Raw genomic sequence first — 16,883 nt, 5'->3', positions numbered from 1 at the left:
AAGCCACTCCAAAGAAGATTCTCCGATTTACCAGCAGTCACAAACTGCCTGGACCATCTATACTCTTGTAGGCTATTTACTTCCTCTGTTCCAAATCAAAGGCAGAAAGGAAAAGTCAAAGTTCACAGGCTGAAAAGAAGAACTGTTATCACAGAATCTCCAAAATATGGAGACGACAGCAATCTAGAAGGCTCAGCTGTTCCGTCCTCAGAGCAGCCCGAAGTATCACGCTCTGCGGGACTGTTTGTGCTGCTTTCAGACTGGACTCCCAACAGTCTGTTTTATGATCTGCGCTAAGACTATGTAAGGTCACTCGGATGATTCAGATCACAAAGGCCCCGTTTTTCCCTACTTAATTTGCACAATGGCTTGTTTGCAAAGGTCCCAGTCCGGGGTCACAGCCACCGTGCGTAGAGGAAATAAGTTTTCACCGAATGTTTATAGGGACCGTATCAGCAGATGGAGGATGGCAAGGAAGAGAAGGGATTAAAACGCTAGAGAGAAGGGAGAAGTGGTCATGGAAAAAGGAAGGGAAGGTGCGTGAGAACAAGGAAGGAGTACGAAAACATGCACAGCTTACAAGAAAATGATAAGGGAAAGGGGATTCACAGCCGAAGCCTGGAGGTGTCCCCGCCCGGGCCACTCGCCCGCGGACGCGAAGCGCGCTTCCGCTGTCTCTGGCCACAAGGTGGCGCCCTTTGAACTTTCTTCCCCGTGAAAATGGGAAAGGGGGGCAGAGAGGAGGGAGGAAAGGCGAAGCACTCCCCCAAGCAAGAACAATTTGAAATCCCACCCCATAATATTTAAGATCTGGGACAAAGAACAGCCAGGACGGAACTGCTTCCATTGCAAAATCTCGGCGCGGTCTCGGGAGCGGCCCAGCGGCCCGAGCCCGGAGCAGCCCCTTTAAAAACGCGGAGTACAGTATTGGGATTCTTGAAACCCGAAACCTAGAAACAGAATCGAAGCGGAAACCAGAGGGAAAACCTTGAACTCCTCCAGACAATCGCTTCCGGGGAGTTTCAAGGGAGCGAGGGGGAATAAAGGACCCGAGAGGAGGGGCCCTCGGATGGCGCGTCCCTGAGGGTCGCGGCGAGTTCGCGGAGCGTGGGAAGGAGAGGACCCTGCCTCTCCCCGCGCTGCGGGTCATGGCCCCGGCGGAGCAGAAAGCCGTCGGCGCTGGCTTCCAGTGGCTCTCTTTGGCCGCTCTCGTGCTCATCTGCGCCGGGCAAGGGGGACGCAGGGAGGACGGGGGTCCAGCCTGCTACGGGGGATTTGACCTGTACTTCATTTTGGACAAGTAAGTGCCGCGAGCTGTTCCACCCCGGGCTGAGCTGGAGGTGATGCGCTCTCCGCGGGCCGGGCTGCTGGCGGGGTCGCGCTGGGACAGGCTCGCATCTCCGGGGAGGCGGCTGCGGCGAGCGCTGCGCCTTTGTTGGAGAGCGCTCCTCCCATCCTCCGCTGCCCGAGCCCGCAGGGCAGGCGACGGGGTTTGTTTGGGGGGACGAACTTCTTTTCTGCTGTGTTTTCTGTGACGGCGGAGCGTGCGAAGGACTTGAAGGATGCTATTGACTTACTAAGTTTCCGTGAATCCTTCCCATTTGGTGAGAAAGGCTTGCTTTACTAGAGGCAGAACTTGCAGGCACTTCTAAAGCAAGAAGCGTGGGCATTTTAAAGTCAATTGTCTCATTTTTAAAAACGCTGTTCCACAGAAAGCATCGCCTTTGTTTCTAATACTATAATGCATGCTTTGACTGGGTAGTTGGTAAAAATATAAGGCAGGATTTGTCAACCTCGGCAATACTGAGATTTCAGCTTGGTGGTTCTTTGTTGTGGAGACTGTCCTGTGCGTTGTAGGATGTTTAGCAGCATCCCTGGCCTCTACCCATTTAATGCCAGCAACACTCCTTCCCCTTCCCCTTTAGTGGTGACACCCCAAAATGCCTCCAGACGCCGCCAAAGGCTCCTCCCCTTTGGCTTGAGAAACCCAGATGTAGGGGAATACAGCTTTTGGCCATTTGACTGGTGGGCTACCAGGGAGGTGCAGGAACCCTGGTTCCTTTACAAAGATGGATAGTGGTTAGGCTTCAGGATTTGCTCAAGGGAGAGCTGAACTCTGACCAATAAAACACTTGCCAAATCCCCAAAGATTTGCCAAGCCACAGTCATTCAAGGAAGCTTCATGCTATCTCCTAAAAACCAGCTTCAGCGATGAAAAGCTCCTGGTAGAAGATCCATGCTCATTAAATCTGTGTGAGCTCCCCAGTGCCAGGAGAGGCGCTTGCTGTTGCAGTGGTGGAGAGATGGATTTCACAGACTGGAAAGTATTTGGGAGTTGGAAAAAGAGTCCTGCAAAATAAGCTGGCCAGCTAGACACCAAATGTGCTTTGCAGTTGCCTCTGGAGTTTGATTTTTCCGTAAAGGCTGTTTTGAACTCCAGATTCTTTGGATGAAAAGTGAGATCTCTCTCTCTTTTTTTTTTTTTTTTTTTGCAGATTTATGAGAAGGTGGATACTGAAAATATACTCCAATGCTAAGAAAATGGAATTTCTTTTGTTAATTCTAGTGACTGGGGGCACCAGCTCACAGACTCAGAGATAGTGTCTGAAAAGAGTTAGAGATGCCCATCATGCGTGCTTTTAAAAAAACCAGTTCCAAAGGACAGATGGGAAAAAGAAAAAATGGACAGAAACACCCTGTCCCTCAATGGAATGACTCAGTACTGTGGGGATAACCAGTTCTCCTCAAATTAATTTATAAACTGAATTAAACTTTCAGTCAAAGTTCTGAGAGAATTTGTTTTGGTGATAGGAATTTAACAAAATGATTCTAGGCTTGTCTTAGAGAAAAAGCAGGTAAAAAAACCCAAAATATTTTTGGAAAAGAATAATGAAGAAATGCTTTTTCTCCAAATATTAAAATGTATTATAAGGCAAATTAATAAAAACAGGACGGTAAAAGCCAAATAATAGGTGGACAGAAAAGAAAAATCTAGAAAAACAAGTGCATATAGATCCAAGTACATATAAGCTTTGAGTAGAATTTCAAATTAGGAGGTAATAAATCCATTATTTAAAAAAATAGTTCTTGGACAGGTTGTTGATAACATGAAGAAAGAGAAAGGTTAGATTAATACTTTATACCACACACCAAAATAAATTCCAGAAAGACTGAAAATCTAAATGTTTAAAATAAAATGGTCAAAAAACAAGAAGATAATTGATGAATATAACTATAATCTTAGGTTTAGAGCTTTTAAAACAGTATAAGCAGAAACCATAAAGGAAAATAAAAAGATTTGATTAAAGTTTTACACTTCTGTAGGTAAAAAAAAATGCCATTAATACAAGAAGTTACAGTAACTTTTGTAACATAAGTCACTCCCTAAAGATTGATTTTAATATATAAAAAGCAGTAAAAAAAAAAGCCCTATAGAAAATAGCCTTACTGCATAATTCACAAAAGTATATATGTAAGTCAATAAAAGAATAAAAAAGTTCACTAGTAATCGAAGAAATGAAAAAAATCAAACAATATTATTTTTATTAAGTTGGCAAAGATTTTTAAAGAATTACAATATTTGGTATTGGACAATTTGTGGGAAGTAGTCATTTTCATATCTTACGAGGGAAAGTATAAATTGGTATAGTCTTTCTAGACTTGCGCTGTCCAGTAGAACTTTCTAGGATGACAGAAATGTTCTGTATCTGTGCTGTCCAGTACAGTAGCTACTAGCCATGTGTGACTGTTGAGCACTTGAAATGTGACTAGAGTGATTAAGGACATGAATTTTTTATCTTATTAAAGTTTAATTAAACTTAAATAGCCACATGTGGCTACTATATTGGATAGAGCAGACAAGATAATTTGGCAACATGTGTCAAATGCTTGTAAAAAATGAAGTGTCTGCCTTTCCATCTAGCAATTCCATGTCCTAAAGAAAAAATCCAAACAGTCACAAAGATATACCTACCTGCATGCTCATGGCAGTGCCGTTTATGAAAGCTGAAAATTATGTGTTCAACAATAGGAGATTTACTAAGTAAGGCATAATATATGCATAGTATTTAGTATGTATCATGCATTATTCATGCTTATAAACGATTTAGGAGAAATATGTAATGTTTACAACATGCTTTTAGGTGAAGTTACCAAACATTGTACGCATTGTGATTCCACCTTTGAAAAAGGTTAAGCACACACATGTATGTATTTACCCAATGTGCTAATAGTAGTTCTTTCTAGAAGATCAGATTTTTAAATTCTGTTTTTACCTTTTACTGAATTTTCAAATTTTTCTGTAAAGAATATATATTATTTTTATATTCAACAAAAATAAGTTATTTTCAGTTTTTAAAAAATTATGTCAAGTGTAGAGAGGGTCTCCAACCATCATGCTAAGTTCCAAGCCCCTCACTGTTACAAAGGATGCCATTGCTTTTGTATTTAATCCTGGAGTAAATTTCTAAATGTACCACAGGATCCTTCGAAGCACATTGAAGACCCAGAAAATGCTCCAGGAAAAAAATAGTTAGGAGACCTTTACAGGTATTTACCTTTACATTCAGGTGGGTGCCTCTGACTTCCTTTAGTTTTCCTGTTGCTTGAAGAGGTGGATACTTTTGTGCTGAATTAAAAACTTGCTACCACTTGGTATGACAGTGTGCATACCTCCAGCTTGCCATCTTGATCCAGGCTAATTTATGAGTTTTCTGAGGCCAGAGCTGGGGGATCGGCCAAAAGGCAGAGATGGCAAACAGACCCCTGGGTGGTCTCTAAAGACATGATCTTCTATCCTAGAAAGAACTTCCTCAAACAGTGCTGTCCAGCACCCAACCACAGCATAGTGGAAAGGGAAAGAATGCTGACTTGTTTTTTCCTTGGGCTTCTAAGATCCTTTGGCTGGCAAGACACTGTCTACAGGCTGAAACCAAGGGCTCACAGGGGACAGGATCCACCATTCTTCTCCCCACCATTGCGACTCCCTTTCCCCATGCGACTGGTTCTTTTCCGTGACATTAAATCTCATCTCATTTCAGCTTTAAGCAGGATACATCTCTGGCCTGGAGGGAACCCAGATTATACATTTAATGGAATGTCATGTTTTCTCAACCAGGAGCAAAGACTTCATAATGATAACCTAGAAAATACCACAGTAACACAATAGGGCATTATTAGCGGCTTTGGTGACTGGGCTAGTGGACTGGGCTGCGCGAGGCTTTATACTGGTGGAATTTCATGTTCACTTAAACATGCTTTTCTGGTTATAGTCAGGAAAAGTAGATTGCTGGGAATTCAATCAGGGATTTGAAAAGTTAGATTTGGAAGGCCTGTGTCCAAAAAAAAAAAAAAAACCAAAGGAACAGCTAGCCTCTTTTAAGTCTTCCAGGGGAGCTTCTGAGATTAATGCATCCACTTGACTTGACCAACCCACACACATGAGTGTACCTTGCCTCTCCCCCAGGGCCCTTCTGTCATTAATAATATACATTTACGTATCACATATTGCTCTATTTTATATAGAGCTATTAGTCACTTAAATGGAGAAAGTGGATTTTTGCATCATGAGTCTTAGGGAAGTGCTGGCGGTGTTACGTGTGCCCTAAAGATTTCAAAAATGGATGTGGGGAAGAGAGCAGGAGGAGTGGAGGAGATGGTGAGCTGGAGGGTGGGAGTAAGTGCTGAACAGCTTTATGTGTAGGACTTTCTAGTGCCACAGCCTGTGCTTTATTGCCTGCACCTAACAAATCCTTACATTTGTAAAGGTCCCCCCACAAGCTCACCGTGTGCTCTTTCCCCATTAAAGCTCTGACATTCACCTCTGCCACTTCCTTTCTGTTCAGTACCAATTTTCTTCTCCCCCCTCCCCCAAGGGACTCTGTCTTGCCACTCCCGGAGTTCCAGCTGCAGTGCCCACAATTGGATGTCCCATAATGGTGCTGATGGTAGGACCACTACTATGTGTTGTACTCCAGGAACAGGGTCATTAGACATAAATTTGTAGCATTAGACTGGGAACTTCACCACCAGGTATCATACTGTTTTTCCAGGAAAATACCTTCTGGGTTCCCAGCTACTAATGTACGAATGAAATCTTCGGAGTCAGAACTTGCATGAGTCTCACGGACTCTTACGCTGTCTCACAAGGGCCCCAAAGACAACCTTGTTTCGTAGGTAGGGTAAGCACAATTGTCCCTGATATACAGTAAGCATACCTTTGTTCAACCCACTGCGTTAATTGACCTGCCCACGAACCTAGGATTAGATCGTGACAATGCCAAGACGATGTCTGCCCTTGACTCCCAGCCCAACTCTTTCTGCTCATCTCTGCCTTGTACAGTTGGGCCATAATGAGAAGCACATAACAGTGCAACTAGAGGAACTGGGTGGATTCCAGGAATTAAAAATCCCTGCATCAGAGTTTCAGTAAATCATGGTGCATAAGGCAATTAAGATTACTTAACTGAAGAGCTACTGCTCCACTGTTAAATCAGCTGTAGTCGATTGAAAGTTCCAACCCCCTGTATCCCAGAGAGATACTTCAGAGATCTGGGGGGTTAACTGATGAATCAGACCCTAAGGTGTGTTCAGAACATCTGATTATGATGCACTTAAAGGTCTAATAAATTAGTAATTTGTTCAGACTGAATCTGATGGAAAAGGGAAATTCAAGTCTGTAGATATGTTAAAACATACAGATGTAGCTTGTTTTCAGAAATACTTTGGAAGATGGCTTAGAGTCTGCAAAATTGGCTCTGTCTAAGGAAAACAAAGAGCCCATTAGAAGGTACCTTGAAAATGCTACAATAATAACCTTAAAAGGCATCAGGAAAAAAAAATTTCTTAGGGGCCAGGAATTTTTTTTTCTTTTTTTGTATTGAGATAAACTATATAGTTGGCTTTAAAGGTTTCTCCATTTAGGTTCCAGGTTTGGAGCAATAGGTGGTAGAATTGGCTGAAAATTGGAAGGTTTGACAAATGGGTCAAAAATAAAAATAAGACAGAAGTGTTTTTGTTTTGTTTTGTGTTTCTGTCTGAGTCAGCCAAGTAATTACATCTACTTTCCTTAGCTGTAGAGACCTGGTAAAACTCAGTGTCAAGCTGAGAATAGAATACTGGAGTGTTGGAGGAAGACACCCGTCCCAAGATAACCTGTAATTATCTCCAAATGCTAAAGGACTCTTAGTGATCCGGGGACAAATTCAGGCATTCCTTTGGGAGACTTGGCTGTCACATAAATGCAAATGGGATTTGATTCATGCTAATTTAGAATGTGTGTCTATTTTTGGTGTATAACCAAGAGACTGGATCTCATGTCTTCCACTGATTACGCCAAAAGACAAAGAGAATATTTGGACATTTTCTGACATGTTTTTCAGACATCTCAGGTTCTTACTGAAAAAGTAATCAGGTTTCTTCGATTTGGCTCAGCTGATTCTTTCATTCATTTGGCATACATGACATTCTCGGTTCTGATCACAAGTGTGTACACCAGTAAAGGCATGGATAACACAATGCCTATGGCAAGTGATATCCTGTCCTGAGAGGTGCAAGGAATGCAAAAGAAACAGGACTATTGGCTTTTATGGAGAAAGATGTTAGAAGGACTCCAGGAAGCCAAAGCTAAAGGCTGCGTCAGGATTTGGGGCAGGAGCCAGGTAATGTCAATTTTAGATCAATAAGAAGAAATAACATTTACTGAGTGCTTGCTACCTGCCAGACAATATAGTAAACACTTTGCCCATATGATCCTGTTTAGTCTTTACAACCCCACAAGGTCTGTACAGTCATAATCACCATTTCACACACAAGGAAACTGAGGTTTAGAGGGGTTAACCAAGGTCACTCTAAGTGACGAAGCTAAACTTCCAACCCATGCCTTTCTGACTCATGATCTACGCACAAGATGAAAACAATTTAAATATGCAGAACACTGAATCAATCTGGGCAGGTTAGGTTATGCTGTGGTAACAAGCAACACCCCAACTCTGTTACACAAAACAACACAGGTTTACTGTCTGCGTGTGCGCCACGTCTGATGGGGTCAGCAGGGGCTCTGCTCATGGTGGTCGTTCTGGGAGCTAGGCTGGTGGAGACTCCTTGGTGGCACCCGCTGCCACCATCACGGCTGCAGGGAAGAGAATGCTGGAGGCCGTCTCGCTGGCCATGAAGTGCTTCAGTGGGAAGTGACGTGCTCCCTTCCACTCAGCCAGTCTGCCAGAACTAGACACATAGACTCACCCTATGGAAAGGGACATGAAGGAATCTAATCCCCTCATGTGTCTAGAAGGAAAGGAAAGACAGACATGAGTGGGCAATAAAAGCTTCTACTGCAAACGTATAACTATACCTTGCTTTGGCTGAGTGAGAAAGAAAGGAGTAGTTGTTGAGAGAGGGTAAAGAGGTAAGACTTGTGGGAAAGGCCAGTTTTGAGCTATGTCTTGGGTATACAGCATTCATCAACCTGCATTACAACGTACATTGAAACATCCTGATGTTTCAGTCACACCTATGAGGCAGTGAAGGCCCCTGCTCTTTTCCTTCCTCCCCCGTTCCCCTCGTACTTTAGATGAAACATTCAACATTCAGTGCGGTGAGCAAGGGATTAAATTAGATCAAATGGAAGGTAGAAATAAAGATTAGACATGCTCCCTTGCCACCTAAGGATTACATAAATATACTTGAAAGATAAGAATCTCTTTTCCCATAGTTTGTGGACTATGAATTTGGAAGGCTGGGGAGAGAGCAGCCAGTGGAATAGGGAACATCTGCAGTAGCAGAGCTGAAAGGACGAGGATGCCCATATACTGCAGAGGCTGATTCAAAGTTTGAATCAAGAGTGTCTGGGCTTCAACTAGTGTTTCTCAATGGGGGTGCTGTTGGCATTTTCAGGGGGACAGTTTTTCATTATGAGGGACTGTAGGATCCTTGGCATTCCTGATCCTTGCTTTCTAATACTCTTTTGGCTATTGTGATAACCAGTACATAAATGCCTCTACATTTATTTCTAGGGGTGGTACCACCCTGGTTGCATACCCTTAGCAAGGCACGCCAATGATGTTGATTCCTAGCACCCAAAGATCACATCTGGGCAGGAGGAGCATTCATCTGGAGGAAGAAGTGGGGAGGTTTCAGTGATAGGAAGACCAGTGGAAATGGTAGACCTTGGAAATGAATATGCTACAGTAGTGGTTCTCAACCAGTGGTCAGATTGGAACTTCAGAGGGCTGAGGCAGGCACGTACTTTGGAAAAGCTTCCCAGGTGATTCTGCTGTGGGTTCCTCTCCCACAGTAATCATGAGACTGAACAGGAAGACAGTAAAAGCTGCCCCATAATGCTGGCCTTTCTTCGCTGTGGTGAAGATTCAGCTGAGACGGCACACCCCTCAGAACTGGACTCCAACTGGAGCTCTTATTTTAGATGGTGGGAAAAGAAGCCCCACATGATGTGGAGGAAGAAGAGCAAAGGTCACAGAGAGGCCACGCTTTGCCCTTCAGTGTTGCCAGGTCCTGCCATGTGTGCATGTACATTTAAGCCATGGTGTTTGCTAGCTAGGACAGTCCTCTGCCCATTTCCTGTCAAGTCTCCATGCGCAAAATGTGTGTTGGTGCTTCACAGGAAAGAACCAAGGCTCAAGCACAGGGGTTAAGAGGGCCAACTATGGAATCAGGGATCTCCAGCTTCAAATACCAGCTCACTCTTTCACCAAGTGTTTGACCTTGGGAAAATTATTTAGCCTCTCTGAAGCTCAATCTTCTCGTTAATAAAATAACCATTAGCACTTCTGCTTCACTTAAGTGTTGTAGAGATTAAATAAGATAAAAACCTTTAACCAAGCATTTGGCATATGAGTGCCCAGATGCTATTAATAGATGGTGATGGTGATGATGATAGTGGAGGTGATGGTGATGGGGATGATGATGGTGATGGTGGTGACTGTGATAGTAATGTTGATAATGGTGGTAGTGGTGATAGTGATGGTGGTCGTAGTGATGATGGTGATGGTGATGGTAGTGGAGGTGACGGTGATGGGGGGTGGTGATGGTGGTGATGGTGATCATGAAAGTGATGATCATGATGGTAGTAGAGATAGTGATAGTGGTCGTAGTGATGATGACAGTGATGATGGTGGGTGTGATGGTGATAGGGATGGTGGTGATGGTGATGATAATGATGATGATGGTAGTGATCATGGTGGTGATGGTGGTGCTGGTAGTAATTACCCCCAGAGAGAGGATATGGCCCTCTAACAAAAGACACCTCCCTAGATTCCAAGCAGGACTACCTGGCTAGCGTAAGGAATATACCAATTCAATTCAATATTTATCAAACTGTGCTAGACTTCTAAAATTGCAAAATACCTAAGATATGCCCCAGTTCTCAAGGAACTCACAGTTTAATAGAAGAGACGAAGTATTGGGGAAACAGTTGATAAAATATTAATAATTAATTTTGGTTGAGATGAGAGGGACTTAGGAGGCTTCACTGAGGAGGTGACTTTGAATCTGGAACTTGAAAGTTGAGCAGGATTTTGTAAGGGATCAAAATAAAGAAAGAAGCAAAATACAGGAAAGCAAAGTGACACTCTTTGTGATGTGAATGTGACAGGGAAAGAATCTGGAAAGAGTTAAGATTTTACTCTGTCAACAATAGATTATGGGATTAAAGGTTTCTAAGGATGAAATTGGCAAGCTTATGTATGTGTTTTAGAAATATATATTAATATCTACCATCTATTCTTGTGGGAGTGAGGAAAAAAAGAATAAATGAAATTGGGGACTCCTTTGTATTAAGGGGCAACACGATTGGATGAGCAAATTGGCTGTAGAGAGTTGGAATCATGAGGAGTAGGTGTCAGAGGAAAGAGAAGCTTGGTGTGGATGTGTGGAGTCTGAACACATGGGACATTTGGGTGGAGATGTGGCGTAGGTGGTTGGATTGATTCCCTGGAACCGAAACAAAAGACTTGAATGTTATTAGCCCAAGGGTAGTAGTTGAAAATACGGGTATGGATAATAAATAATATCGAGATAATATCAAGATAATATCAGGATTTTATAATGTCAAGAAGAGGCGGAGTTTGAAGAGTATATGGCCACGGTCCAACTGAGAGAAATTGCCAACAGGAACTATCTGGCAAAAGAAGAAACCACTAACATAGCTGAGAAGAAACAGAACAGTCAGAAGGGAACCAGCAAAGAGTTATACCTCTGAGGCAAGGAGGGACAGAATTTCAGTGACGGGATGATCATCTAGATGTTTTCCTCTGAAGTTATCTCTTCCTGTGTTTCTAGTCTTGGTAAACGAGGGTGCCACAAACCCAGGCATTTAAGCCAGCGTTCTGGGAGTAATCCTCTTTCTCACACTGCAAAGCCTGATGACATCTGCTCCCACATCTCTCCTGGGTCTACCCTGTTCTCTACCTCAACACTGCCTTAGCTCAGGCCCTCACCATTTTCACCCAGTTCATGGAAACATTCACTAAGTTGGTCTCTTTGCCTCCTTTCTTTACCCTTCCCTCTACCTTGTATTCTTGACACTACCACCAAATTGATCTTTTTAGAACACATATCTAATCTTGACACCATCTCCCCTGGCCCTCACCACTTACCCTTTAAATGCTTCCAAAGCTCTTTCAGGATAAAGTGTAAACTCCTTAGCAAATATTCATGACCCTTATTGCTCAGGCCACTATATATTTCCCAAACTTCATCTCTTAGCACTTCCCACAACTTTGTAATTTCCAAAAGAGCTGTACTATGCAGTTGCCTGAACTAACACATGGCCTTCTGCCTTTATCTGTAATGCCCTCCATTACTACTCCCATCTCTATCTAGGTGTTGCCCACTTATCCTTTATGATGATTGCTAGTACTTAGTCCTCTCCCATTACTAGTCGTGGGTTCCCTGTGGTCCAAAAGAAAACAATTAAGAGCAATCACTTCTCTACATTACATCTTCATTCAAATCCCTTCCTTGTTCAGAATCTCCTAACCCCATAACAACTTATATCCTGTGCAGTGAAGTGGTCCATTATCCAGGGATGAGAGATGAGATCCCAGTTTGTCCTTTGGGGTCTCATGCAGTGATCTTACCTTTTCCCCAGTACTCAATGATACACGGCCCCAGTTAATAAGGTTCCTGTGGGAACCTCCTGGTACAGGGCTTTCCCAACATCTTGAAGGCAAAAGGGTTATGATCAGAATTATAATCAGTCTGCCATCATTCCTTACATAAAAAATAATGAAAATTACAGAAATTTAATACCCATAAAAGTGAAGAATCCTAACTGTGACTGTATACAGTAACAATAATAAACAATGTAAGATAAAAGGAAATTCATGATGTCATTGGACAACACTAAACATAAATAGATAAATGTGGAATGTTAAAGATCATTGTTAACAGGGTGACCAAATATTCTGATTTGCCCAGGACAGACTTAGCCTATGCATGTTTTCCCAGCCTCTTCTTTTACTCTCAAAAGTGTCTCAGTTTGGGTTTTAAATTATATGGTTATCTTGATTATTAACTGTCCTAAAGGACAATATCAAAGGAACAAAAAGGGACAGGATTAGAGGCCAAACAGGTGAAGCACCTTGTACACCTTATTCCATTAAAATGAGCAACCAGTTCAGCACTTCTGATGCCATTTAAATGCCCCATTTTAAGCCTTTCATGGTATTCCTAGTCCCAAATCCCAGTAAAAATTAGTGGAAATTCTCAACTTCTCACTACCTTATCACCTAACACTTTGAATTGTCATTGTACATATCCTGACCTTTCCATGGGGAGGCAGTATTGCATAGTGGTATGCCAGAAGGAAGACTTGATGACCACCTGTGTTCAAATCCCAGCCCTACCACATACTAGCTATGTGTCCTTGAGCAAGTTACTTAACCTCTCTGTGAACTTAATTTCCTCATCTGTAAAAAGTAAGATGATAATATGTATCATATAGGATTGTGCTCAGAACAGGGTCAGCCACATTGGAAGTGCTAGCTATTTTATTAAATGGCAATAAATGTAAAGTGTCCCACACAATGCCTGCTGTTTAAGTCAAGTATTGTAATTTTTAATCTTTATAGATTCCAAAGAACCTACCAGGAATTCAAAAATCAGTTTTCTGAATCAATAAATGGCATACTATATGTAGGTCCAGCAAGGTGGGAACTGAGAAAAAGCCATATTCTTTAGCATAAATAAAGGCTTTAGTGCTAATTTGGGGCACCATGAGAGCAGAAACTAAAATTTAATGAGCTGAGGGGCTTGAGGGGAGATGAGAAAGGAAAGAAAGTCTATGACTTAAGAAAAGGAAGCTGAGCATAGACAGTTAGCTTCTCCCTCACCCCTGCCCCCACTAATCTAAAACTGTCCCATTCCCCAAAAAGAGAACGTCTTAAGAGGGTGTCTAGGGGAAGCCTGCATTATCAGAGTCTCTGGACTCTGCCTGGTCCAGACACTAATGACAGTGACACTGACATGCTGCACACTTGTAAGAAATTACACCAGAAGCAAAGCAGATGGACTGAGTTTGAAGGTCAGCCAGGGTCTACTTTCAACTCTGTTGCCAAGTTATAAAAAGCATGTAGAGAAGGATTTTCAAGGAGCCCCTAGAACAAACCCAAATCTGGAAGTGAATCTGAAGTAAAGAGTGGGCCTGAGAGGGGTGAGGCCATGCCCAGAGGCCCACTGCCATTGTACACCAAGCGTCACGCAGCGGCAGCTGCACGGGGAGGCAAATGGCAAACCAAGTCACAAGAGAGATGGCCTATGAAGACCAGGCATTATCTGGACAGTGACTCTGTCCAGCATTGCTGAGTCCTTCCCATAGATCCTGGACCTCTGGGGAAATGGCAGCACTCTGTCTTTGATTATGTGGATGCAATAGGGATCAAGAATGAGGCCAGGTTTAGCACAATGCGAACCTACGGTGGAGACCAGCCACCCCCACACCCCCCAAAAAAATCCGCTACCTGTGGCAAGGTGGAATGGTGTAACCGTGTCCAAAGCGAGTCAACCTTGCAAGGATGAGGCTCCTCTGTAGAACTGACAAGGGTCAATTCCCCACTCTCCCGTAACTATGGAACAACAACGTAAGCTTTCTTGAGCCATCAAGAGCAACACCCTTCCCCCAGATTAAGTTCTTAGAGAAGTTTATAAGTGTGAGATGATGCAAAAATAAATAAATAAATAAATACACACAATGTTTTGAAAGCAAATGCCAGGCCAAGTTATACCTTCCCATAGTCAAAGATAAAAACAGGACTTACAACATTGTAGCACCTTAAAATAAGTGATTAAACAAAATTCCTGAGGTGGAAGAAGAATGTATTTATGCAAAGCATTTTCAGTAGCAAAATATGCTTATTAGTGCACCGTGACTTCAGTGAAGTTAAATAAAACAGGAAAATTGTGAAATAGGAGATGAAATATGAAATGAGAAGACAAGAGACCAAGAACAGTAAAGACATATAAAATAATATGGAAAATTTTAAAGTCACATGAGAAACAGTAAAAAGCAGAACTGACAAGGCAGAAAATAACATACATGATGAAGCATGTTTGAGAAATTGTTATATTTTGAAAAGAAAAATGCAACTAGATTAAAGTGATAAGAGAGATGATAAATAATGAATGACAAAAATAGATATACAACATATCAGATAATCTTGTGTTGCTAAACTATAGTCTAGTAGAAACATTTGAAGATATAATAGAAGTAAACTTTTCTGATTGAAGAAAAACCTGAACATTCAGATCGAATGGCTCATCAAATAACAATCAAAATTAATTATTCATTAAAAAAGATTAATACTTAGACATTTCCTGGTAAAAATTTTTAATTTTAAAGACAAAAGAATTTTATAAATGGGAAGGAAACACATATTACCTACAAAAGCTCTGCACCATTAAATGGTGAAAAATTTGATTGATAAAATTCATTGTTTATGATAGATAAATTATTTTGATGGATAAATTTTGATGGATTTATGACCTAAAATGTTATACCTAGCCAAGATGTCATTTACAAGTGAAAAAATAAAAATAAAATTTTTAGATATGGATTTTTCTAGAAAGGGGATTAAAGATAATTTTTTTCAGGGGATTAGAGATACTTTTCTTCAGGAAATTATCCAAAAAGTGAATCACAGTTTGGAAAAAATGTTTAAAATATAATAGTTGTTATATTAAAGAAGTGACAATGACCATTGAAGCCATTTAAACAAACATATGTCCAATATTTTCAATAAATTTTGAGATGATATTGCATAAACAAAAGTAGTCTGTCACGAGAAATGAACAAGCTAAAAATAAGAATCTTTTGGGGAAAAAAATACACTATTTCTGAATCTTCAAATTCATTCGAAGAAATGACTACCACATTGAGTATTGCAAAGAAGTAGATTCAGTTCATCTGGAGACAGTTTGAGAAACTTTTTCCAGAACTTAAGCAGAAAAAAGACAGAGATTAAAATTATGAGAAAAGAAAGAAGTAATACAAAGTCTAGATACAGGATGTCTAAATATATATATATATATATATATAAAAACAATAAGAATTCTGGGGAGAAAGAACGTTTATAAGAGATACAATAAAAATAGTAATAATAATAGATGATTTTCCTTAGCTGCAGAAAGTTTGGAGTCTTCAGATCTAGAGGAAGTTCACCAAAAACTCAGCCTATTTAATTTTTTTAAATGATCCACAACTTAAACAATCCTAGATAAATTCTTAAAATATACTAATAGAAAAGTCTACATTCTTCCAAAAAGGAAAAAAATTAGGGTCCCCCCAACCCCCAAAAAGAAAACGAGACTCAGATGAGCATTAGATTTTTTACTCTACAACATTAAATGCTTAAAAAAATAAAAAATAAAAAAAAAACTCCATAATTATAGAGTCTTGAGCGAAATGTGATTTTTAAATTCCTTAGCCGGGTTTTCTCAGACATGCAAAAATTCAAAATGTGTACCATTCACATACTCTTCCTAACAGTGTAGTTAAAGAATAATATCCTAAGACCAAGTAAAATTTATCTTAGGAATGCAAGGATGCTTCAATATTTAGGAACTGTATTAAAATAACTCACATTTATTTTGACCACCGAAGATAAAATCTGTATTATCCCAGCAGACTCTGAAAGACATCTCTTTGCAAACTTAAGCACTCAAAAGATATAGAGGATATGAATAATAATTAGTGAGGTTGATTTAATAAATATATTTTGAACCCTATACCCCACAGAAAACAAACTTTCCTTTCAAATGTCCATGAAGTATTTATTAGATCACAAAGAATGCCTCCATATATATCCCAAGACACAATTTTTCCAGTTCACATTCTCAGCAATAAATAACAGGAAATGAATAGCAAAGTATACCAAAACTTCAGCTATCAGGGGAAAAAAATACAGAATTTTATATTATCCTGTCATGAGAAAAACATGACAATGAATATAGGAATTAGAAAAAACAATACTGAGAGAAAGTGACTGTCTAAGACAGGGGTTGGCAAACTATAGCCAGCAGCCTGTTTTTGTAAATAAAATTTTATTGTAGCACAGCCACACTCATTTTGTTTGTGTAGTGTCAATGGCTGCTTTTGTGCTACGAAAAAAAACAGAGTCGAGCAGTTGCCACAGAGACCATATTCCTCACCCACCCCCCAAGCCTAAAATATTTATTGTGTGGCCCTTTACGGAACAGGTTTGCTGACCCCTAGACTAATAAAGCATTCTCAACCCAATAGAAAATGGGCAAAGAGTGTTGAGACCAGGGTCAGCTTCATGGGCAATGGGACCTGTGCAGTCGCCCAGGGCCTCTCATTTAGAAGGGCCTGGCACTTGGTTTAATGCTCTGCTTTTGCCATCTTCAAATTC

The 16,883-nt window shown here is 41.0% G+C and overlaps 1 protein-coding gene across 1 annotated transcript in view; it reads left to right on the top strand.

Moving 5' to 3' along the window:
- Positions 1–778: 778 nt before the first annotated feature.
- ANTXR1 (anthrax toxin receptor 1) overlaps positions 779–16,883 on the top strand; it is a 275,920-nt gene continuing 259,815 nt past the window's right edge. The window contains exon 1 of the mRNA XM_012646428.1: positions 779–1,300. Within this exon, the coding sequence (XP_012501882.1) occupies positions 1,149–1,300 (152 nt within the window). The 5' untranslated portion in view covers positions 779–1,148. The remainder of the gene's footprint in view (positions 1,301–16,883) is intronic.

Source organism: Propithecus coquereli, unplaced genomic scaffold, assembly GCF_000956105.1.
Source record: "Propithecus coquereli isolate 6110/MARCELLA unplaced genomic scaffold, Pcoq_1.0 Scaffold243, whole genome shotgun sequence".
NCBI lineage: Eukaryota > Metazoa > Chordata > Mammalia > Primates > Indriidae > Propithecus > Propithecus coquereli.
The sequence above is the reverse complement of the archived record's forward strand: the minus strand, read 5'-3'. Positions and strand labels throughout refer to the sequence as shown.